This window comes from Sander vitreus, chromosome 15 (genome assembly GCF_031162955.1).
Source record: "Sander vitreus isolate 19-12246 chromosome 15, sanVit1, whole genome shotgun sequence".
Classification (NCBI taxonomy): domain Eukaryota; kingdom Metazoa; phylum Chordata; class Actinopteri; order Perciformes; family Percidae; genus Sander; species Sander vitreus.
Window position 1 is genome coordinate 5,153,660 of NC_135869.1, and position 25,302 is coordinate 5,178,961.

Genomic DNA, 25,302 nt, shown 5'->3' on the forward strand with positions numbered 1-25,302 from the left:
ATTATGACTGGTGTGATAACTGCATGACAAATTAATCAGAGCACACAAGGCCAAATTGCCTCCTAAGTTACCACACTGCAAAGGCTATTTTTAAACAGAGTCCGACGCAGTCAGTCCACATTAAACACTAAACCACGTCCAGCCTACTTCACGGAGAACAATGAGGGCAGAACAGCATTTCATATTGCATATTTTAACCGAATATTCTCTGTCCAGCTCAGCTAAAAACACCGGATTTGCAGAACGGTACCGCGTTGATCACTACCGAGCAGGGCCAGTTCTAGCCCGCTATATTGGGCGGTTGGTAGCACAGAGGTTAGAGAAGTACATTAATGGCCCAACGGGGGCCAGCTTCCAGGCCCTGGTGACATGGCACAAACATTTGACCTAATACCAGCTGGCCTGGCAACCCAAAAGGCATAGGATGTATATCAACAAACGTGGGTAGACATATGATGTGGGGCGTCCGGGGGCCCTCCCCCAGAAAAACAATTAGCATTAATATGGGACATCTGGCGGAATTTACGGCAGCAACTGAACAATCCGGGAAATGAAACGTTGTCGATAGACTAATTCTCCTTTCACACCTGCTACTCTACGGTTCTCCATCCCAATCAATCAATCAATCAATCAATCAATCAATCAATCAATCAACCTACCTACCTACCTCCCTGTAGAACCTTTATTAATTTCTTTCATTTCAGGATTTACTGACTGCTGAGTAAAATCCTCCCACAACATACATATAATTTTAAAAAAGTCACCTTGTACAAAAAAAAATATACAAATTGGCCTAACGACTTCCATCTAATCAGAGGGAGCAGAGACAGATTGAAATTGGACCAAAGGCCAATATTGGCCTGATGGTTCCGTCTAGCCCAAGCAGCTAGTGCCAAAAGCAAAACATCAAAATTTAAGTGGAGGAGACGGAGAAAAAGAAAAGAACAGCGTTTGCATTCAGCATTGCATCGTCTGTCTCACTGTCTCAGCATCCTGTTTGATCTGTGCTGGCAGCTGCCCTGTGCGATTCATGCTGCATGTGTCTCTGTTCAAATGTTTCAGAACACAGAATGAATTCAATTGAAGCATCTACATCAACGGGAATGACATGTACAATAATAATAATAATAATAACTTATTGATTCCCAGGTGGGGAAATTACAATTATTAGGCCTGAATAACACACATGCTCAGGTCCTTTACATGCACAAATAGAGAGATGTCCGAGTGAGTGAGAGGGGGGTGAACTGGCACACTCCGTACATTGTCCGTATGGGGACTTGAACCGGCAACTGTCCAGTTCCCAACCCAGCTCCCTACAGACTGAGTTACTGCCACTCCCCTTTTTAATTGATCAATAATTCAATGTAGTACCAGAAAGGTGTGGGCAGACTCTAATATGTTTTCTAATACTTTACATAACCACCAATGATTTTCTTCCAATAGCCATAATTTACTAAATGAACATCATGCTGTATTGAAGAAGACTTAAAACTAGCAATTGAGGCTATAAACGTGTTAGGAAAATGTTCCTTGAGGTAATAAATCGAGGAGGAGGTAGGGTCATTTCACCAAAGACTTCTATAGAAACGGACTTCTTTTTGGAGCCAGTGGAGTCTCCCCCTGCTGGAAATTAGACAGAATGCAGCATTAAGGAGATTCAGCTTTGGCTTCATTTTTCAGGACCTGAAGTTACCGCTTGGTTTCACCCTGTCACTACCAGGGGTTGATGCATTGACTGTATAAGTGTATAAAACATCTGGATCGCCCCCTGGTGGCTGGCTGCAGCATAGGTCATAAATCCACCTACTCCACATTAGTGGATGGGAGTCTACATCCTCGGCCTTCCACGGGATTGATCCGTTGCCGCCAGAAATTCCGCTGTATGTCCTTTTTGATGTCTGTTACCTTCCTCTTTCTTTGTGTTGGCGTTCTAAACTCCGGTGGCTTTCTGAGGACTATGGTTAACTGCTCCTCAGATCTCTGCAGGGTAAATCCAGACAGCTAGCTAGACTATCTGTCCAATCGGAGTTTTCTGTTGCACGACTAAAACTACTTTTGAATGTACACATGTTCCACCAAAACAAGTTCCTTCCAGAGGCTATTTTGCAGAGGCACCGTGACTCTGCGCGGTGCTTAGCACCGCACAAGATGATTGTGACTGGTTTAAAGAAATGCCAATAAACGAGATAAACGTTTCTCTCCCATCACGGAATGCTGTGTAGACAGGCCAGACCTTCCTCCGCAGCACTGTGGAGAGACACTGAGACAGATATACAGATTTGGATTGTCATTCACACAACCATGGTGCAGCCTGAATCGCAATTCAGGGTTCAGTGTCTCGCCTGGGACTACAGGGCAAGGGATGGAACCACCAACCTTCCGATTGGTAGGCGTCCGCTCAACGACCTGAGCCACAGCCGCCCAAACTTTCCAATAAATGAGTTATCCGTCAGTCCATATGACTCCATGTTTACTCCTCTTGGTTCATTTGTAAAAAAAAAAAAAAAAAAGTTAGTGTCAACAGGAAACAAAGCCGATCTACAAGGCAACAATGGACCAAACTACAGGTGTGAATCGGCAGTCCCTCCAGGATTTCAATGGCCTTTTTTTGAGATTGTTTTGCGGCCCAAAACGCCTGAATTTGCAGCAGCTTTTATGCAAAAAAATTGCGATAAAAGTTGCGAAGTCTTGTGTATTTTTGTTGCAATGAAGTTGTGAGAGACAGTGAACATTGATAAAATATTTCCTAAATAAGTCCACAAACATCAGACCACACAGCCACCAGAATGGGCACGGTTACACATGGTCTTTGGCAGGGGTGTCAAACTCAACTTTACTAAAGGGCCGCACTGGAAATTGAGAATCACATTAAGGGCCGGACATTTAAACTGTTATTGACATGCTTTTATTTCATCGATAAAGTAAAATATCTTTGACTGTATTACTGCATGTCTCTTTTTGGACATTTGTCGCATTTTTGTTGCTTGTTTTTGATGCTTCTTTTTGACATTGTTGTTGTTTTTTACAAAATTGTCGACTTTTCTGACCTTTTAGTTGCTTTTTCAACTTTTGTCGCATTTCTGTTGACATATAACTAATCATGGGCCGGTATGAGATTCTGACGGTATGATAACCTTCAGCAAAAATACCACGGTTTCACGGTATTGCGGTATTGCAATTACAGCTCTAAAACGTATTATTTTGAAATGCCTGGGTAAAAAAACAACTTCTTTTTCTCCATTGAACTGTATTTTATTTTTTATTCAACAACAACAACAACAACAACAGGAGGAGGAGGAGGGGCAGTGATACTCTACGCTGCACACTGGCAGGCAGAGGGATTTCTGAACTGAACAGCTCATACCGCAGGAACGGTATAACGGAAAATTGTTGTGGTTTTGAAACCGGGACTTTTCAAACCGTGGTATACCTTAAAACCGGTAACCGGCCCATGCCTACATAAAACCCTTCAAAAGTCAGTAAAAAAGTTCCTTGGCCATGATAGAATTTACCATATCAAGCAAAACAATGATTACATATTTTAAAAGCAGGCTGCCACACACAGAGCAGACTCAGCAGTTTGGTTTGGCGCACAACTAGGTGAGCCAAAATTGATTGTGAAATTTGACACACGTGGTCCAGCGTTTCCTCTATGTTGATATTACCGCGGCGGCCCGCCACGGTAATATTTCTGCCGCCACGGTATCAGAAATAGGGCAGACGCACAACAGGGCTTCGGCTATGTACACCGCGCACCTTCAGCTGTTGAAAAGTCATAAAGTCGTAACTCTGCAGAGCCGTGTGCTCTACTGAACTCAAGCGAACTGTCATCCGCTCTCTCTCTCTCCTTACGCCACCTTCACACTGGCAGTTGAAATCAGCTCCGATACGGCTTCGAAACGACCGGAAGTCATTCATTTCCTATGGAGATTCGCAGACTGCATGCGAATGGGTCCGAACGAGTGCGGTGCGAAAAAAAATCGTGTCAGTTGGTCATCTGGATGCGTTCAAAAAATGTAACTCTTGCGAAAGGCTACGGACGGTTCCTATCCGACAATTCCAGCATTGCTATGGTATTGATAAACAAACCTGCTAATGCTAATTAGTTAGCTAGCAACAGACATCGAACTATTGACATTATACCGCTATATCGCATTTAACCGACGTGACATGTCAACGTGCTGGGCAACTTTTCTCCACGCAGCTGCCTTTCTATTTATATCTGTATAAGAGAGGTCATAGAGAATCGTACATTGTACAGTACTAAGGCGGCGTTAGGGTGAGCAACTGGAACAGTGACAGGACGTCATCACTCGCGAAGTCATGGAAACCAGATGAACAACAGGGCGAGTACTACTTGTCACTCAATCTTAAGAAAAGTGACAAACGGCGACGAAAGCCGCGACATGAAATCCGCACTCACGCTGGTCCCGTGAAGTATGACAGCTACAGTTTATCGGAAAATAGCGTCGTGGACACTGAAGTTGATGAATTTATTGTTTATCAGACCCCAGATGAGACAAGAAGCTAACGTTAGCGAACGCTGCGGTGACGGTCCCTCTGCCTCTGACTCCCCGTTGCAGGAGAACGCTGTATTCCACCGACATGCTGTATTAACGTTACTGTTTTAAAACAGTTTTCCAGGTTAGTGGGGGTGCATACCGCTCAAAACCAACATGAAAAACTTAACTAGTAATGTTCACTTGTTAAACTGCGTGTAAAATGAGCGGTGACGTTAAACCACCCTACGGTACCGTCTATTTGCTGGATGGTTTCAAGGTAACGGTCGGTAGCTAACATTAGCAGATAAGCCTGTACTTTTTGACGTACAACACCCACCACCCCCTGCTGAAAAAAATTCTAGAGGAAACACTGTGGTCTATGGCTTCAGTAGCAGGAAATATTTTCCCACTTTGCAGGGGACCCTCTGGTGGACCACAGACCACACATGGGGAACCCTTACTGTAATGATCATTTACTGCGGCCTACCTACCCACGGCCCTTTGCTGCATGTTGCCCCCCCTTTCCTGTCTTCACCTATTCTATCCAATAAAGGCCACAAAAAAAGCCCAAAAATTATCTGAGCAGTCCTAGGAACTAATGCTCTATTCATTTCACATTTGCCTTTTGTTGTTGTTCTTAACTAATACTAATAATGAGTCATTATGGTTTCATATACTGCCTAACCCCTACTGCAGCCATACAACCTTCCAAAATCTATTCAGCTATGGCTTTTAGTTTGAGATACAGATGATGCAACTAAAAGGGCAGGCATTGTAATTTTAACACACTGCATCAATACAAATTAATTAAAAAAAAAAAAAGTCAGCATGAATCATTTCCATTGCACACGCGTCGTTCCCTCGCTTACCACCATTCTGCCAACCCGAGTTACATTTACATTATGTCAAACAGAGTTTACCACCCTTTAACACAGACATTTCAGATATGCATCAGGAATACAATCATTTTAAGTATTATCAGAGTAATGTACAGTACTGCACGGTGTAATTTATGTCACACAATTACAGCCATTTAAAAAAAGGTTTTGCTCTCGTTACAATTTTCAGTATACTAGTACATTACAAAAAAAAACAAAAAAAAACACAGACTTGGGCTATATCTTGTCAATGGTACAAACTTAAACCAGTTTCCGGCATTCCTCACAAAATGTTGATTTTGATCTACAAGTCACACATACTGTACACATTCCACATATAGCTCATTCTCCCGTTTTCTCAACATCGCTGCATTTTGCCGGTGAAGCACATCAAGTTCCTGTAATAAGTGCAGGTTTGAGTTTATTTTCGACAATCCTTACAATCCTTTTTTCCCCACGCAACCCAAACAAACGGACACGCTCTCCTGGCAGCCCATTTAAAGAAGCAATTTCTCAGCAGATTATTAAGCATCCCTCCGCACCGCTGCTCCTGACTCTCGCTGTGTCTCACACACTCACACTCACACACACACACACACACACCTACCTGGTCTTAATGGTGGGGTTCATCCTGAGAGGAAACAGTCCCAGGTCTATGTCTTTGCAGTCAGGATTAAACTCTAGGGCTCCTGAGATGTAAATCAGAAAGTAGTCCCAGAGCTCGGGTAACTTCTGGGAGGAGAGAATCATGAGGGAAACTTTTAGGGGTGGTTCTGTTTGAGGGGATGAGAAGGCTTGTATCCGGAGAGAGGGGCATCCAACAGTGTCCTATCACCTCCCTTCAGCTTGCCTTTAAGCGCTCCCGGCTGACCCAGCCTCAACAGTCCACTCAGCACCTACATTTAGCTGACTGACTCCTCCCCTCAGGACAGAGCACAGGAACACAATGAACTCTCTCCAAAACTGCCCTACTTTTCCCATGCCGATCATTCACATTCCATCTGTATTCATCCATTTTTGATATGGGAAAACTCATATCGTTTTCCTGGGAGAGCGATTTCTCTGTTGCTTTCATAGATGCTAAATGTATTTCCTATTTGGCTCTGAACATTGTGTCATGTAGGATAATGCAATTTCAATAGTGTGTCAAAAAGATGATACACCTGTCATTGGCATTGCATGTTGCTTCATATTGTCAATGTAATTAAAAAAATAAATAAATAAATAAATAAATTGCCACTGGAAGTAACCCTAAAGAGGCTTCATTCCACTCCTTAAATACTTTAACTGCATATATGTCTGTTAACTATGAATTTGCTTAATTTACATTGAGTAGCTAGTTATTGAAACAGGTGCTACAATCACTAATAGTAAAGGTAGAGAGCAGTAAAGGTTTTGTCAAAAGTACTGTTGGTATTTTGTAGTGCAAATCAAAATTAAATTCCAAATTAGACAAAGACATTACATTACACACCACATCATTTTCAAAAAAACTAAAAGTTACAGGCTACACACATTGTTAGGCAACGCTAAAGATAGGCTACTTTAGCCTAAATTATGAATCAAATGTGGCTACCCTAGCGGGAAAAAAACGACACTTTCTCCACTATATTTACTTTATGGTGTTATTTACTTTATCGCTCTGTGCCTGTAGCCCATTTGGTTGAGCCTGATGGGTTAAGTGTGCCGAATCTACCAGGGGAACAATACTAGGCCTACTTTGGATGCTCTACACAGGCATGTTTATAAGGAAACATAATTCGCCAGATTCGAAATTAAGTTTTGTATTGCGTTCTCTCCTTTCCCACGGTGAAGAGCAGGGGTTGAGTTGAGCCTAAACTTGTGCGTGTGTGTGTGTGTGTGTGTGTGTGTCGTTTGTCACGTACCAGTAAATGAGCGACAGTCCATCGAAACGCTCAAGCTCTCTCCCCCGCTGTTTCAGCAGAGACATATTATCCAAATGTGGTCCAGGTGTTCAGCCCCCACGCTGCTGCTGCCGCCGCTGCTGCCGCTGTGAGCTTTAACAGTAGAAACTACGTAGAAGTGCCCCCCCGTCCCAGAAACGCATCACTCTGCCCAGCCGCTCTCCGACCCGTCAACGGCCGCGCGCCTTCGCTGACTGCGTGGATGTGTCAGCATTCATCCCCCTTCAAATCAATGAGCCGGACACTGCTGGCCGGTAACGGGACGCTCTGTCCGCCCTATTCTAATCTGACCGACACGTGGGTTTATTCCTGCTGACTGACCTCTGTTTGACAACATTTCAGTGTCTCTTCTTGCGCCGCACGGTACACAGTTCTTAACAGTCCCTGTCCGTAGCCTACAGCAGGTAAGGAGACAAGTGCTGGGTACATTTGACTCCTGTGGATCAGAGCTGCTGCATTCAAGGTCCACTTAAGAAAAACGGCCCGTACGCTATCCGCGGGCTAGACAGTCACCTTATTTAACTGTATGAGCTAGCCTACTGACTGACGTCGGGGGGGACCAACATCACATTCATTATTAGTTTCACTTGCTTCATTCTAAACTAATTGTATATCTGATAAATAGCCTACACATTTTCTAAAGGCTCAGTATGCCACTTAAAAAAATAAAAATAAAATCCAGTGCTGGTTCCATGGTATCAGAATTTGGATAGTCATCATGGAAATATGAATTGGTCATGTGACAAGTGTTGGAAAAATTGGTAGAACAGGCACCAGGAGGGGCCAATCACCTCTGCCCCGCCCCCATTCTAGTCCAGGCCCTGTTGGTTTGTGATGCTGTAGTTCATTAGATAAATTAAACACACATTTGTAAAGAATATGCACCCCTATGATTGCCCAAGTCAAATATGTGGGACAATACAGTTAATCTTAATCTTAACTAAAGCCCAACACCAATTGAAATAAATAAATAATAATAAGCTGGTCTTGCAGTATGATCTGATCTGATGTGTTTTCCACAAAAAGTTAAATTACCTAGATAAAATATCTTAGAATTACATCTAGGCTACTCCTCCTTCATTGAAAAAAACCAGAATCAATGAATAATCTAATATTGCTCATTTAAGAAGTTTAATTATGTTTCTGTGTGTCATATCCCCCCTCCCAAACCTAACCAAACTGTTTGGGTAGGCTTCACCACAGGCCACCAATAGAGCTCAACAGTCCCGCCCACAGCGGGTTCTGGAAGTAAAAATACAATGCAATTTCTCCATTGACAAATTGGAGTACAAGCCATAAAATCATAACCGTCGCTGATAGACTTAAAACCTGCATCTCGAAATGACTCAGCGATTGTATATGCTCATATAGACGCCAAAAATCATGGGGCACTACCCTTGTTTTGAGATAAATGTCTTTTATTCACGATGTCTTGGATAAGTACTTCATTACCCACAATCCTGAACAATCCCACAATCCCACAGTGATACCTTTGATTGGTGGAACTCTGGTATGCTGGTGAGGAGGGGGGGTGTCAGTACCCGAGCTGTGCGGCCTGCACGATCCGTCACGAGGATTTACGACACTGCACGAATCACGATCTGTTCCACGCTTCTGCCGTTAGCCTCTGCCGGGAAGCTAACGTTAGTTTAGCTAACAGCTAATTCGGCTATCCGCTAGCTGACAGCTTGATTCAGTCTAAAATAACGTAAACTCAAACTTAACACTGGGTAAAGCAGGCTACATCTGACGTAACAGCTGTTATATATTTAACAGTTATTTTCAGGTTTAATTTTGAGGGTCTTTTAAAGTTAGTCCATGCTGTCTCAGCTAGCGGTTCGCTCGAATTAGCTGTTAGCTAAATTAATGTAGCTTCCTTTATTCCATGGTGCGCGGTGGTTTATGGGATGAGTAGTTCCTTCTCTCTGAAATGACGATATGTACACAGTCTTGTACCTTTGACTTTTTGGGGATTTTCTGTTCGTTTTTTTACTCGAAATGATACGTTGTATGCTTATGAGTCACGTACCATCTGGTTAGCCTAAGGCATGGTCTAAAACTCTTTATGTACAGATTTTTCCAGACGTCAATGGGAGAAATGAATGGGAAATTTACTTCCGGAACCCAAGGTCTCTCGGAGGAGGGGCGGGACTGTTGAGCTCTATAGTCGCACAAAAAAAGCAGCAAAGGCTCTTGGGAGATGGGACCAACATTTCATTTTCCTATTTATGGCAGCTATATCTTTCAAGCCATTTATAATGCCTAAAAATCTGAAGACCTTCATCATTTGGGAAAAACATATTGGCCAAGGAAAAACACAACAAATGTTAAGGATGCCTCATTTTCACTCCTGTAACCCAAAAAGAGGCAAAAATGGTTGGATGTTACCATTTTTAAGTTACATTACATAGGTAGGGTATGAATTTGGCGTAAACAGCATGACTAATCTTAATACCTTTAGAGCTCAACAGTGAACGGCTCTGGTTCCGGAAGTGAATTAATGACCATAAAACATTTGATTCGGCGCATTTAGAAGACGGCAAAAAAGGCAAAAGTAAAAGACTGTGTACCAAAACGATCATAGACTTCAATGCTAGCAGCTCAGTAAAGCCGTTCGCGGTTCGCGGGTGCGGTAAACATTTCCATGTGAGCTCCACCAATCAGAGACGTCACTGTTATGCTTAGGATTGTAGTGTACCTCTCCATGAAATCGGGAATAAAACATATTTTTCTTAAAACACGGTTGATATTATACAAAATTACTGGCTTCTACAGGGAAGAGATCACTTGTCAGTCAAATTGTGCTTTTTATGTCACTTTGTAGTCATAACTGCTAACCCAGTTTATGTACAGTATGTATTCCAGACAAACACGCAGGATGTAATTTATCACTCGCAGCTGCTTCTTCCTGTTCTGTAACCCAGCTGGCACCCTGGGGAGCAGCTGCCTGCCGGGCGTCCTCTGAGGGCACGGTCAGGTACCCAGCTGATCCCTGCTGTGTACCGTTTACCGTCCCACTGTCTTTAGTAAGTATCAGAGCATTAGAAGTCGGAGCTGCAGCTCAGAAACACGTCATCAGAAGTTTAAACTGAGGATCTCATGGTGAGAAGCAGGGGCGATTCCAGGATTTTTGAAGTGGGATGGCACAATTGGGGAGGACATTTTATCAGAATACAGCATAGAAAATATGCTTAGAAATATAGGAAATATTGGATAGGATAGAACAACACAATGTAATTCTGCTAAATAAAACACATCACATTCATTATTAATTTCAGTTCTTTTTATTTCACTGGTGCCACTCCGTTTCCCCCTTCTAGCCCCGACCCTGGTGAGAAGACTCCACTACAGTTCATTTTATATTCACAGCTCCATCCATAGCTACCACAGAGGACCCTGAGGTCTTGTTCTCAGTATTTTTCATTGGAGTTTTGGGGGTTTTAGCAACCCAGAGGAGTTGACATTCTAAAATTTGAAATGTGCACATCATTACGCCCTGGTCACTGTCCTAGCTCATAAACATCAACTTTACATTAACGAAGAAAAACACCCTTGTTTTCAGCTCTTTGATGATGCATTTCTTTAACAGCGATAACAGCGATGCTAAGTATTTTTTAGATTCATCATATTTGAATTAAGAAAAGAAGTAAGAAGGTAAAGCAGTGAGAATAGTTGGAGAAAGTGGGAATGGTTTAAATTGGTATAACTTTCAAGGAAATGTTAAATAACACCAAAAATGTATGAAGCAAAAGTGGAATATTTTTTTTCTTTTTCTGAAAAGCTGTCACTACTCTTTGATGTTTAAATTGTGTATGGCAAGTAAATATAGGGGGGGTGAGAGCAAGTTATAGAGGTTTTAGGACGATTTTTCCAGGCTTCCCACTCTGGTGATGTCATCACATAAGTCGCTTTGGATAAAAGCGTCCGCTAAATGAAATAATGTAAATCACCCACTCTAAGTCTTGCAATACTCACTCCATTATAAACACAGAGAAAGCCTGAATTAAACACTCGACTTAAACAGCGATACCACAAAAACTGTAAAATATATATTATGAAGCTGAATACAACTGTAATAGCTAAAGGTTTCGTAAACAGTTTAAAGGTCCCATGGCATAAAAATGTCACTTTATGAGGTTTTTCAACATTAATATGAGTTCCCCCAGCCTGCCTATGGTCCCCCAGTGGCTAGAAATGGCGATAGGTGTAAACCGAGCCCTGGGTATCCTGCTCTGCCTTTGAGAAAATGAAAGCTCAGATGGGCCGATCTGGAATCTGCTCCTTATGACGTCATAAGGGGAAAGGTTACCTCCCCTTTCTCTGCTTTGCCCGCCCATGAGAAAGAGAGAGACATCATGGCTTGAAAACAAGCAAAGCATGGCAGTTGGTCAAGGCCACACCCCCACCCTCCACCTTGCCCCCCCCTCTCGCCTCCTCAATAGAATTTAAAGCTACAGACACAGAAATGGCACAGCCTAAAAAAAGCTCATTGTGGGACTGGCTCTAGTGGCTGTAATTCTGCACCAAGGCTGAATTTCAGGAAAGAGACTTCAGATACAGTATTAGGGGACCACTAAGGCCTATATAAAAGAGACTTCAGATACAGTATTAGGGGACCACTAAGGCCTATATAAAAGAGACTTCAGATACAGGATTAGGAGACCACTAAGGCCTATATAAAAGAGACTTCAGATACAGTATTAGGGGACCACTAAGGCCTATATAAAAGAGACTTCAGATACAGTATTAGGGGACCACTAAGGTCTATATAAAAGAGACTTCAGATACAGTATTAGGGGACCACTAAGGTCTATATAAAAGAGACTTCAGATACAGTATTAGGGGACCACTAAGGTCTATATAAAAGAGACTTCAGATACAGTATTAGGGGACCACTAAGGTCTATATAAAAGAGACTTCAGATACAGTATTAGAGGGACCACTAAGGTCTATATAAAAGAGACTTCAGATACAGTATTAGGGGACCACTAAGGTCTATATAAAAGAGACTTCAGATACAGTATTAGGGGACCACTAAGGTCTATATAAAAGAGACTTCAGATACAGTATTAGGGGACCACTAAGGTCTATATAAAAGAGACTTCAGATACAGTATTAGGGGACCACTAAGGTCTATATAAAAGAGACTTCAGATACAGTATTAGGGGACCACTAAGGTCTATATAAAAGAGACTTCAGATACAGTATTAGGGGACCACTAAGGTCTATATAAAAGAGACTTCAGATACAGTATTAGGGGACCACTAAGGCCTATATAAAAGAGACTTCAGATACAGTATTAGGGGACCACTAAGACCTATATAAAAGAGACTTCAGATACAGTATTAGGGGACCACTAAGGCCTATATAAAAGAGACTTCAGATACAGTATTAGGGGACCACTAAGACCTATATAAAAGAGACTTCAGATACAGCATTAGGGGACCACTAAGGCCTATATAAAAGAGACTTCAGATACAGTATTAGGGGACCACTAAGGCCTATATAAAAGCATCCAAAAAGCAGCATATCATAGGACCTTTAACGTTTGAATGACGGCTGTAGGTGAAAGTATGTTAGAGGAGGAAGGAAGAAAAAGGAAGAACCCTGAAGAGGATTTGAAGATTGCTCCATTGACTTTAATGTAGCTTAATATTTAAAAAAAAAGAAATAGCAGAAATAAAGTTTAAGAAGTCCCATCATGTGCTTAAAGAGCTGAACATTTTTGATATTTGAATGTTTTTTGTAGCCGAACGTGTGCAGAAGTAAGAGGCGACCAAAGAAAGTTGAAGAATAAAGAACCGGATAACAGTACTGTGAATGCTGCTGAATCAGCATTCACACAATAATTGAATAGTGTACTGTATAAATACCGTAATGGCTGAATATCTATAAACCTCTTTTGTGAGAGCAGTATTTCTAAAAATCCTGACTACAGCCCAGCCCTGTGACCCTGGCCAAGACCTTTAGCACCACTGTCCTGTTCATCCTTAACCAACACGTTGGCCAACTAAAAAGTTCAATCAATGTTATTGGTCACATGAAATGGTACGAGGAACAGTCCCAGTGAAATGTAATCCCATCAGCTCCTTCAACTTGTGCGTGATTCGTCATGGAATGTTAACGTAAAAAGGTTATCTTAAAAAAGGAATGCATTTTTTAGCTCCATTCCTATCAAGCCTATTAAAACATCAAAAATCTGTCATTGTTGTCAATCCAATATTTTTGTATTGGCTGTTTTGAACACTGCAGACTCTATAGTGCAATGGTTCCCAAAGTGGGTGATTTATCCTATTAATGTTAATCAATTGTGCATTTTTAATAACGTTCACCACATTAAAAACAAATACGGCAAATATATCAATATCACAGTTTTTTTAAAAACTTAGTTATTGTCATAGTAAAACAACGTGCTTCCCGGCTCTGGAGCTTTTCAGAAGTTCATAAGTCAAAAAACATAGTAGCGATCAGAGCAGTGATCATCTTTTTATGCAGTTCATAAGACTAACGAAGCTAGTAAATTCTTTCAATAAGACTCCTAAATTACTTCAATCACCACTGTCTCTCCCTAAACTTTCAGCTGTTAAGAGGCGTTCACTTTTCAGTAAACCAACCAGAATTGGCCAGGAAATTCATGAACCAATCACAGCATGACTTCCTGCTTTAAATGTCTTCTCTCCTTGCTATCAGCTGTCTCTTCAGGCAAGCATGCAGCCCTCCTCCTCCCCCTTCCACCTCCGGGCATCGTCAACCACTGCAACCTCCGGGTTCCCTCTCCACCATCACCAGCGTCTAGGCTCCATCGATATGTCTGGCTTCTATACCCCTTTAAAATATTTTTTAATGATGGAGTCTAATCCCCAAAGACTCTGTACATTTCATATTATGCTTATGTACAATAAATCTTTGCATATCTGCAACGAAGTCTCTCCTGATTGTATTAAACTTTAGTCATAGAAAATGTGTGCTCTCACTGAGTCCAGAAGAGTCTCCCAATCCTGTCAACAATGCTCTGGTTTATTTGACCTATAGTAATTATAAGGTCTCAATATTAATATGGGAAGGAATGACTCACTGATGTTAGCGTAGTCTCGCATAGCCAGACCTTCCTCCACAGCGCTGCGGAAGAGAGTCTGTCTAGTCCACACAGCATTCCTGGATGGGAGAAAAAACGTGCTCTGGTTTATTGGCATTACTTTAAACCAATCACAATCGTCTTGGTGGCGCTAAGCGCGGACGGAGCCACGGTGCCTCTGTAAAATAGCCTCGGGAAGGAACTTGTTTTGGTGGAACACGTGTACGTTCAAAAAGTAGTTTTAGACGTGCAACAGAAAACTCAGATTGGACAGATAGTCTAGCTAGCTGTCTGGATTTACTCCTGCAGAGATCTGAGGAGCAGTTAACCATAGTCCTCAGAAATCCACCGGAGGTTAGAACGCCAACACAAAGGAAGAGGAAGGGGACGGTGTGTTTCTCTTGATTCAATAAAAAAGCTGACTAAATTGACCAAAATATTGTTCTTTAAAACCATGTATTTATTTTTAAGTTGTTTACCATTAAGCCACAAACACACCTTAAAACATAATTACTTATTTTCAAAAAGTGTCCCCATATAAAAGAAATACAATGCTTTTGTACATTAGCTTTTTTAAATTAGCTGATCATAATGTAAATTAGTGAGCCACTAGTAAAGCTCATCTGCTCACACTGACAGACACACACCCCCAAAAATATGAACTGAGCTCAACACACTTACCTGAGACTCTCCACCTGACTGTCCCTGGTCTCCCTGAGACTCTCCACCTGACTGTCCCTGGTCTCCCTGAGACTCTCCACCTGACTGTCCCTGGTCTCCCTGTCCCTCAGTTCTTTCTGTCTCCTTTGCCTGTGAGATAATGACGTTAGTAGGCTATTTCCATAAGCACCCATTCTTATAAAGATGTTATCAAATTGTCTTGATATGAGGACTTAATGTAGCCTACTTACTTGGCGTTTTGGTGTACTGAAAAAGGATCTTATGCCTGTTTTTCATTTCTCTGTCATTTTATCTGAGCAACAACAACACAAATCTTTAACGTCAGATGTCTAAATATGAGTTTGTTTCATAGGTTCACCACGCGGTCATATTATAATTATAAAATGATCTTGTGTCCTCCACATAAATATTAGGTTTCGTCTGGGACAGAGGATATATATTTAACTGATCAGCCACTTAACTTCATATTCAGCAAAACACAACTGTAGATCTTCAATATTAACCCTAATATCAGTTCACACACATAACGTTAGGCTTATCGCTGTGGTAACGTTGGTTGTAGTGGGTGCATTTCTATCCAACAAGCTATTAAACAAGCTAGGCTACATTATATTACACTAACATAACGAACATTTTGTCATGACTAATTTATTAATTACTCAGCATCATTTCTATTTGAGAAAAGAACAACTTCATCCGATGTTTAATGTGAATAAAACAGCCTTGAACAACCTTACAACATTCCTGTCACTACTGATGTGACTGTGAGTCTAGTGCAGATCCTAAGGTACAGCAGGCAGTGGATCAAACCACTGTGAGGCAAGGGAGGGGGGGACTCAAAATGTTTTTTGTGTTTTGACCCCCCTGGGATTTACGCCCTTGGAAACATCTTCGCTATAGACTAATGTTAGAGTAATACACACAAAATGTCTCTAGCTCAATCCCAATCATCATCTTAACGTCCAGTAAGCCTTGTGTTGGAAACCTGAGTAGATGGCCTTCTTCCATATGTTTCTCATCAGGGTGTCTGCACTCCAATCCTCCTGTTAGCTTAATCCCACGGTGGAGCTCTAAGGTTAACGAGCCTCGGGCCAAGCATCAGCGCTCTGACTCTCTGACTCTTTGACTTGTAATGGCTGCAGATAGGATTGGGGACAGGGAGCTGTGATCTGCTATTATGGGAACCCGAGACCAACTAATCCAGTCAAATCCAAGATGGCACTCCCTCTAACCCCACCGCCTCAGCATTTGACCATAACTTTGAACCTTAAAACTATCACAGACATTGCCATATACACAGCCTCATCTACAGCATGTATTACAGGAATCATTGCCTTTTGATCACTCATCATCGCCTAGTCAAACTGCATCTAATCTCATTTGACGCTGCTGATGTTTCTGCAACATACAGTATATGTGTGCATGTCAACTTTATTGAGCTCTAAAACAAAATAGCGTACCTGAACCTTATTTTTATGAAAACACATTTCCACCGGGAAAAGAAAAAAAAATGATGAAATGAAAAAAAAAAAAAAAATGAAAAGAAATGAATCAGATCCTAAATCAGAATTATGGCTTTTTTAAACTTATTTTTTTGCATTCTGCACTCGACCCATTCAGCCTCCTTTTTCTTATGCTAAACAGCTATTTTGTACACTTTTTTTTTCTGTTTTTTGTATTTATTGTGAATGTCACGGGAAAACAAGGCTAGGACCCAAAAATGCAGAGTAGATGATTTATTTAACAAAAACTATAACAAAAAGTGTCAAGAGGTAGGCAGGCAAAACTAACAACAAAAGTAATCCAGGCGGGGAAACAAAACCACAGGTACCCAGAGACGAATAAATCCAAAGACAAGACAGCACAGAACACGACTGAAAAACCGACACACAGAAACAATAATCCGACAACAAACAGAGAAATACACAGAGACTAAATACGAGGATAACGAGGTAACAAGGGACAGGTGACACAAAGCTGGGGAACAGGTGAAAGACATCAGCGTGGAGCAGACAATCACAAAGGCGGGAAAATATACAACAGGAAGTAAAACAAGACAACACAAGGGAGAACCATAGAAGGTATATAAGAATGGACCAACAGATCCCGTTGCTCTGGACGGAGACCAGTGAAGGATATTAGAAGCACTTTTCCGGTGATGGCTGAGCGTTACTGCGCAGCCTCCAACTGAGAGAGACGACGTAGATGTGACATGAGCAACCTGTCTGAAAGTTGGAAGTCTTCTGGTAGCTGTGCCAAGAGAAATCTCAATCATTCCCAATCTACCAGAGACGGAGAGCGTAGGTATATGTAAGGTGATAACATAGGCACAGGCTAATTATTGCTAACTAAAATGCTAGTTAACATTAGTAATTAAACTTAAACAGCTAATGTAAGTCGAAACTGCCTGCGAGCTTCTCCTGTACTATACGGTAATTCCTCTACTATGAGACAGTAAGTCGCGTGGTTATGACACAATCGTTAGCCTATTTTTACAAAAACGTCTACTACGGAGCCATAACGTGAGATACAAGGTAATGGAGCCTTTTATACATTGTCGTGTTTCTTTAGAAATAAACAATGGACAAATAAAGTCTTTAAACGCTTCAGATGTAAAGTTATTCGCTTTCAAAGTGACGTCAAAATGAATGGCAGTCAATGGAATGCTAACGTCGGGTGATCGCTTTGTAGCATCAAAATGGCGCCATAGGAGGTTCGAGCTCTGAAGCGAAGCTTACCCCCTTGGGGAGAACAGAGAACCTTCAAAATAAAACAGGAAATGGGGAAAAAAACTAACAGAAAACATGAAACCAACTAAACACAGAAACTTGACACTGGACGAGACGTGACAGTTAATTCTTATAGACCTTTTTCATGGCAGGTATGTTGACATGTCATAGTAGGAAAAGCACAGGTGTATTCAAAACCATTACTGATGGCTGCATTCCACTTAGGAGAGACCCTGGTATTGTGCGTGCTGACTCACTGAACTAGCTCACTGGGACACTTGATGGACTTGAGCCATTGTTAAGGTTATCAGTTTCAGCTGTGTTTTTCCTACTATGACACGTCAAAATGTCTTTCTGGAGTGGTTTACTGGTCTGGCCCACTTGAGATCAAATTAGGGGGATGTGGCCCATGAACTAAAATGAATTTGACACCCCTGCTCTAGGTGGTCATCCAGAGAAAAGGAAAATTCCAAAGTGCATCTAATTTTTAAATTGAAATGTAGTTAAAGTATTAAAAGTAAAGAACTCTCCTCCCGTTGTAGAAAGTGTAAAGGATCCAAACAGTTGTTGTGTTTAATGGTCTAATCATTTCAGCTGGACTTGTAGGCCGTTATATTGTTGGCTAGTTTCATTTAGAATAAAACATCAGATTTTATAAACTACATGTGTTTTGTGTGCAGAAATCTTAATGTGTAAAGTAACTAGTAACTAAAGCTGTAACAGATAAATGTAGTGGAGTAAAAAGTACAATATTTCTCTCTGAAATGTAGCGCAGTAGAAGTAGAAAATGGCATGAAAATAGTACCAAATATATGTACTTAAGTACAGTACTTAAGTAAATGTACTTTCTGAAGTTACATTCCACCACTGACTATAAGTAACATTTTGAGGTAATTCCATTTGATGCAACTATTTAATTCTACTCCAATACGTTTGACAGGGAAATATTGTATTACTTGTTTCTCCTCTACATCTGTAGTTACTAATTAAAGTTACTTTCAGAATAAGAAAAACACATATGATGATCTGATATAATACAATGAATTGTTAAAGGTTAAACCAGTGGATTCCAACCTTTTTGGCTTGTGAGCCCTGACAGAAGATCAGCATCTACTTGTCAAGTTTCAGTTGATTATGAGTTGTTAGCAGTTGCACCAACGAGATATCTCCTCTCTAAACATGAGTAAAAAAATATCCAATATTTCACTAGTGTACTGTATAGCCACAAAAACAACAATAACCAGTCATACGCCTTAAGACCTTAGCTAACGTTAGCTAATTATACACGTTCATAGCAACAAAAATGACAAGGGGGGATACAGTTAGAAATAAATTCAATGTTTGATGATAATAAAGAGGCATGGTTTACTTCATAGGCTGTGCACCTGTGTTATTATGTTATATCGGTCACCTGACAGTGATGTAACCAAAATATGTATCCTGGGATTCATTCAAAACATTCATTTGTTTAAAAAAGGAATAAATAATTTTAAATTTGATTGAAAGAGACAATTATATTGTTAATCGCGGTTATTTCTGAGACAATTCATTGTACAGCATTGAATTGTTACAGCTCTACATAGGCACCCCCCCCCCAGTCTCCTGGAGGTAAGGCGCTGGAGCTCAGCTACAGGCTTACAAGTGAACTGGCATGGTACAGAGTCTTACTGTAATCAGCACAGGCAGCTGGACATGTAGCACCCTCTTCTGGACAATATTCTAACTCTGTAGAAAGTCTCAATACTTCACCTCTGTCACTCCTTCCCAGCAGGCACCTGCTGTCACAACACAAAAAAAGAATTCCTACAGCACATTGTCAGCACCTGTGAAGTAGATGAGAAAAACACTATCACAACAGCCTGCCAGAAGCCATTAGACAGGCTGAGTCTGTGGATGTTTTTTAGATGCGCCTTAAGACACTTTTATTCTCTGGTGTGTGTGTGTGTGTGTGTGTGTGTGTGTGTAAGTATTTCTCGTGTGTAAGTGGACATTTATCCTGATGGTGGTGCTACAGGAGAGGACAGGAGCTCAGCAAAATGAGTAGTTCAATAAGGAGTGAGCTCATTTTGAGTGAACGATTATTTGACGTGTGCAAATGGCAATGTATTTTGCAATTGTCAATTCAATTTGCAATTATGCCGTTCAATTTGAATATGCATTTATCAATTGGCAATTAAATATGCAAACTAGCAATGCAACCCTCAATTCAGTCTAAATTATCTTGACAAAAGAAATTTGAAATTCCAGAAAGTTTCTGAAATTGCTCAGTCCTCAGTCTGAGAAGTGAAGTGACCCCCTAGACATCGGCGCAGCCAATAATCATTTGTATAATATTGAAATTGAATTGACAATTGCAAAATACATTTCTATTTTAACGGCAATATGAAATGCAATTGTTTGAGCTTTCATTGAAATATTTAGTCAAAATAATTCCAACTGAATTGAGGATTGCGTTGCCAGTTTGCAGACTGAATTGTCAAATGCAAAATGCATTGCCATTTGAATAAAGAGGCCAAATGTGACGTCATCACATAACATCATCATATTTTAAAGGGGGTCGTGAAGCCGTGAGTAGTGCAGGATAACCCCGATGGAGAGGATGCTGAGATCTGATTGGATTCCCTGAGCGGCTCCTTCAGCAGCACACTGTTGCACCCCCAGTGCAAGAAGGAGTGCTACCACAGGGCCTTTAATCCGGCAGCAGTCAGACTTAAGCAACATTACACTCGAGTGTGATGCTTACGAACAGTGCTCACGAACCTAGCCACATCACTGTCAATAATGACGTTAAATCAAACCCTCGAGTGTAATATTGCGATTATACAAAAATGGTTACCAACTAAATATTGTGGGGCAATTTGTCTCAAAATGTAAAAGCAACCTGTTTAGTCAGCCAGTCAACTTAAGCTAACGTTAGGTTTGTAGAGATCGTGGGATTTCCCAAACTGAAAAAATACCGCAAATATAAACACCAAACTGCTTTGCTAGCTCTATCGTGTAATTACTAAGATTATCTGCTGAAAATAATATTTTTTTCCTTGGATAGATTTAGGTACTAAACATCCACGACTTCAAACAACAGAGATGATTTCCTGTCCCTGTAAAACGTTAGTCAGCAGCTAACGTAAGCTAACGATAGCTTTGTAGAGATTGTTCGACTTCCCAAACTGAATAATTACTGCACATATAAACACCAAACTGCTTTGCTAGCTCAATCTTGTTCGTTGTAACTAATATATCTGCTGGAAAAAAAAATATTTTCCATCGACGTCCGCGAAAATCACATATAGCAGCTATTTTGATCCAAACATATCCAGTGAAAGTTAACTTCAGAGCATTGTAACAAATAAGTCGTTTAGTTCGATGAATCACTTTATATACTATTTGGAGAGCTTTTGTGAGCTCCACTGTGGTTCCTGAATTACTCACATGAATACAAATGTTTTGAAACTGTTTTTTAATTCAACTCCATAATGTTGACACAGAAATGGCGGAGTGATATTTTAAGTGATGCGCCAGGTGTGCTCAAATGGCTCTGGGTGTGTCCGTTCTAAATGTCCAGTTGACCAATCAGATTGTCTGGTCGGATCTACTTGTTTTATAATCTTTAATACAACATTGCCAGCTGATTCTGCAACATGACCCATCACTTGACAATATTCTACACTATGCATAGTTATTTATTCATTACTCCGTGTCCCCTCCTACTGTGCAATATGTCATTTCTATTCATCCGCACCTTACTCATCTTGATAAATGTGTACATGTACTGTGTTTATATAGTGTACATATTATTATTATAACTCTAATTCTATTTTTTTCTATGTCTTACAAGACTTTTTGTATATTTTTCCTATGTCTATTTATTGTGTATTTGTTATTCTGATGTGTGTGTATTTCTTTTGAGCTTCCGTAACAAGGGAGTTTCCCTAGAGTGGGATTAATAAAGTCTATCTTATCTTATCTTATGAGAAGAGGAGCTCATGCCTGGAGCTGGAAATGATGAACTGGAGGTGAACCGAGGAGGGTCGCCAAGAAGCACGCTGAAGTGAGAGCTGACAGCAACGGAGAGGAGAACATTAAATATTGACAGCAAAGATGTGATTGGCTGATAGAGATTGTGGCTCAATCTGGTTGGTTAAACTAAAAGAGTAAACTCCACCAATCAGCTGATAATGAGAAGCAGGAGGAGAGGGAGAGTGAGGGGAATGAGAAGGAGTGAGATAGTCTTCCTGGCGGGAGGTTACGCTAAGCTTCATTTGCCATTTCTTTGGTGAACACGAATGTGCATACTGGATTTTGTTTTGTTCCAGTGGGGCAAAAAGCTAACACTATCCTCCCCGTAAAAAGATAAGAAAGACTACAAGGAAGGAGTTACTTAAGCAGGCAAGCAGAGCCAACAGTAGTGTAAAAGAACAGGAGAGCAGTTTGAGTCATGAAGAAATCCACCTGCATTACTACATCCATATTTTATAACTCATTTTCACTTCTTATCAGGGTATGATCAGAGTAGCTTATTTTCTTTCTCCTTCCCTTTTTCTGCTCTACTCCTCACTTTCAAAATGGCCTTTTAACCCCAGGCGTTAGCTTTTCTTTTGGTAGTGCATTCAGTGAGTGCCATTACAGTGCCGTCATATTCAATGAAAAGCAGCACTTGGCTTGCAGTGTTTGCAGTGTTCCTCTGCTGTGGTTTGGAGCTGCGAGGGGAGGGGACAGTCGGATGGAGAACGTGTCTTCCCCTCTCTGCTTCACACTGTCACACACAGCAAATCAAATCATCGCTCGGAAAGAAAGGCTAGATCTGGCCAAGCAGGTTCACACAAGCAGGTGCACACACACACACACACACACACCGCTCACATGACATACCGGTTTGAGGTGTGGTTCTCTCTGCTCAGACACTGTCAGGTATCAGGTGTACAGACAGGGATGGGAGGTGTAGGAATGTGATGTGACGTCTCTCATTTTATACAGCACACAGGGATCTGACCTCTGAGTGCGAGGTGGACCGGTTTGATCCTCAAGAGCAGGAAGGGAAACATTGAGAAGGGAATAATTGAAGGTAATTCTCGGGAGCCGGGCCACACATCGACCACGCCTCTTCCGGTATTTCTATAAATACCCACCTAACCCTGTCCTCCCATTCGCTCTCGCATTCTGCACTCCTCCCTCCCACCGTCTTTCTGTTCCTTTCCTTTGTCCTTTCCTTTAGGTCCTAAGGGGGAAGTCGTGCCCCAGTGCTGCGGCGGTTTCCCTACCTAAACCTCCCCACAACACGGTCAACGTCAAGTCAACTGGTGACTACAAGCGACTTCACGTCTCGCATACCAGCGATGTCATGCCTCACATTCCAATCATCTTTCATTATTAAATTGTTCAAACGTATCTTGTAGATGGTGTGGTCCTTGCTAGTGCAGTGACTAGTGCCCTTGAGCAAGGCACTAAGCTCTTAACTGCTCCTTGACCAAAAGTTTGTTGCACCAACTGGCTCTGACAAAAGGAACAAATACAGTAGTTAAAGAATAATTCATTTAAGGTCTTCTTTTTGTCATAATTTCAGCCGATGAAGATAATTCTCACCAAAATCATTGCTGAAACTGTTATTGAGTCCGACTGCCTTTTCTGCCAACGGTTGGCCGTCGGGTTAGTGTGTCAGGGGCTTTAGGTTTACAGTGCGGACAGACAGAGCAGCAGTTTCCTGTCAGAGGGGCTTTGCCAGGGTTTTGAAGGCTTTAGCTTCTGCTGGTTGCAGGGCTTCCTCACACACACACACACACACACACACACACACACACACACACACACACACAGATCTCACATATATCCATATCCTGTAACTACAGAGATTGTTTTGTATATACGGTACATCCTTGCATCTCCATATAAATAATTTAAATATAGATCATCTTTGTGTTTTTCCTCATTTTAATGATTAATTTAGTGATGTGTGTGTGTGCATCCTACACATGCACACACACGCACGCACACACACACACACACACACACACACACACACACACACACAACTTGACTTGAGGCAGCTTATATGTAACTGTTTAGTTTTCTCTGATGTGCCAAAATAACACCAGAAAAGATGTCTCTTTTTTTTTTTTACAGTGTATTGTTGGATGACATGGCATTGCATTGAGGCAAAAGTACAGCCAGGTTCAACTTTCAAAAGACAACCCTGTTTTTTTTTTTTTTTACACCAGAGCCGTCAGCATTGAGACTTCTCCTGCGACAATGAAGCGGTCACATGCAGTGTTACGGTAATGTCAGGCTGAACACTCCAATAGTCAATCATCTCCAACTCATCTGTCAACAGAAAGAGTAACAAATAAGTCACGTGCTTCATGTATGTCACGGCCACTGTAGATTTTAATCAAATGTTGTTGCTCAAAGAGGAGGCTATAGTGGATTTTGATTGATTGATTCATTATTGGTTTGGGATATTTTTTATGGAATTTGTTGACGATGAGAAAAAAGTAGAAAATCATCAGAACTATCCAGCCATTAACCTTTATAACAATTCTCAGCACCTGCAGAAGGATTGTTTATTGAGTTACTATGTTGTATCACTGAGAGATAAATGTGTCATCACCTGATCATTAGGCTAATCAAGCAGTTCCTTTAAAGTCTGCCCCGAGTTTTCGCATATTGGAGCGCAGGGTGGAGTCGCCTGGTTGCCAACAGACTATTTTAATAATGTTAGGCCGAAAAAGGGTTTGTCATAGTGTTTGTTTGTATTAACGCCTGCATAGCTCTGTGTGTGAATGCAGAATGTGTATTCTATAGTTGTTTTAAACCTGAAGAGTGGGACACTCCTGTCATTGAGAGGCTGTTGCTGCACACGCCCTTCACCTGCCACAATAGTGGTGAAATAGCTACGAGAAACTTCCGCTTTATTGAAGGAATGCAAATGAAGTGCATTGTCTGTGAAGGCTCGGCAAATGTGAACATTTGCGACTTTGCAGATACGTTCATGGAAATGTTTTCCTAATGGTGAAAAAGGAAAACAACTCTGTGTGGCTGTTATTGGCTGTTGCAAATTGGTGGTACGAAAACATAGTTTCTCTGAGACAGGGTGGACCATGAATATCCACCACAAATGCCATTGCTTCATTAAAGGTCCAGTGTCCAGTGTGTTTAGTTGTTCATTATCAAAATCTGTGTTGCCCCTTCACAAACTTGTCCTTTTTTCATGAATATTTACCACCACCATCAATTCCAAGTATTCCTTTTGGCTTGACATTTTACATTTACTTTTGCATGAACTGGGGTAGACGCTCCATATTCATGCTCCATCTTGAACTACGTTAGCCGGTAAGGGACATACAGGACATACTGCTCCGCCTTTCGCGTTTTCGCTGTCACATGATAAACTCACAGGGTGCTGCTAATGCTGCTAATGGGTATCGTAGCTTCCCGGCCCCGGCAAGTTTGAAGAAGGAAACATGGAGGACCACACGTATTCAAAATCCAAATTTCAGGAACAGGAGTCTTCTTCTT

The 25,302-nt window shown here is 41.3% G+C and overlaps 1 protein-coding gene across 1 annotated transcript in view; it reads right to left on the reverse strand.

Annotated features, from left to right (window-relative positions):
• LOC144530144 (syntaxin-binding protein 4) overlaps nt 1-7,676 on the reverse strand; it is a 103,910-nt gene extending 96,234 nt beyond the window's left edge. Inside the window, exon 1 of the mRNA XM_078269592.1 lies at nt 7,270-7,676. Within this exon, the coding sequence (XP_078125718.1) occupies nt 7,270-7,334 (65 nt within the window). The 5' untranslated portion in view covers nt 7,335-7,676. The remainder of the gene's footprint in view (nt 1-7,269) is intronic.
• Between the last annotated feature and the right edge of the window lie 17,626 nt (nt 7,677-25,302).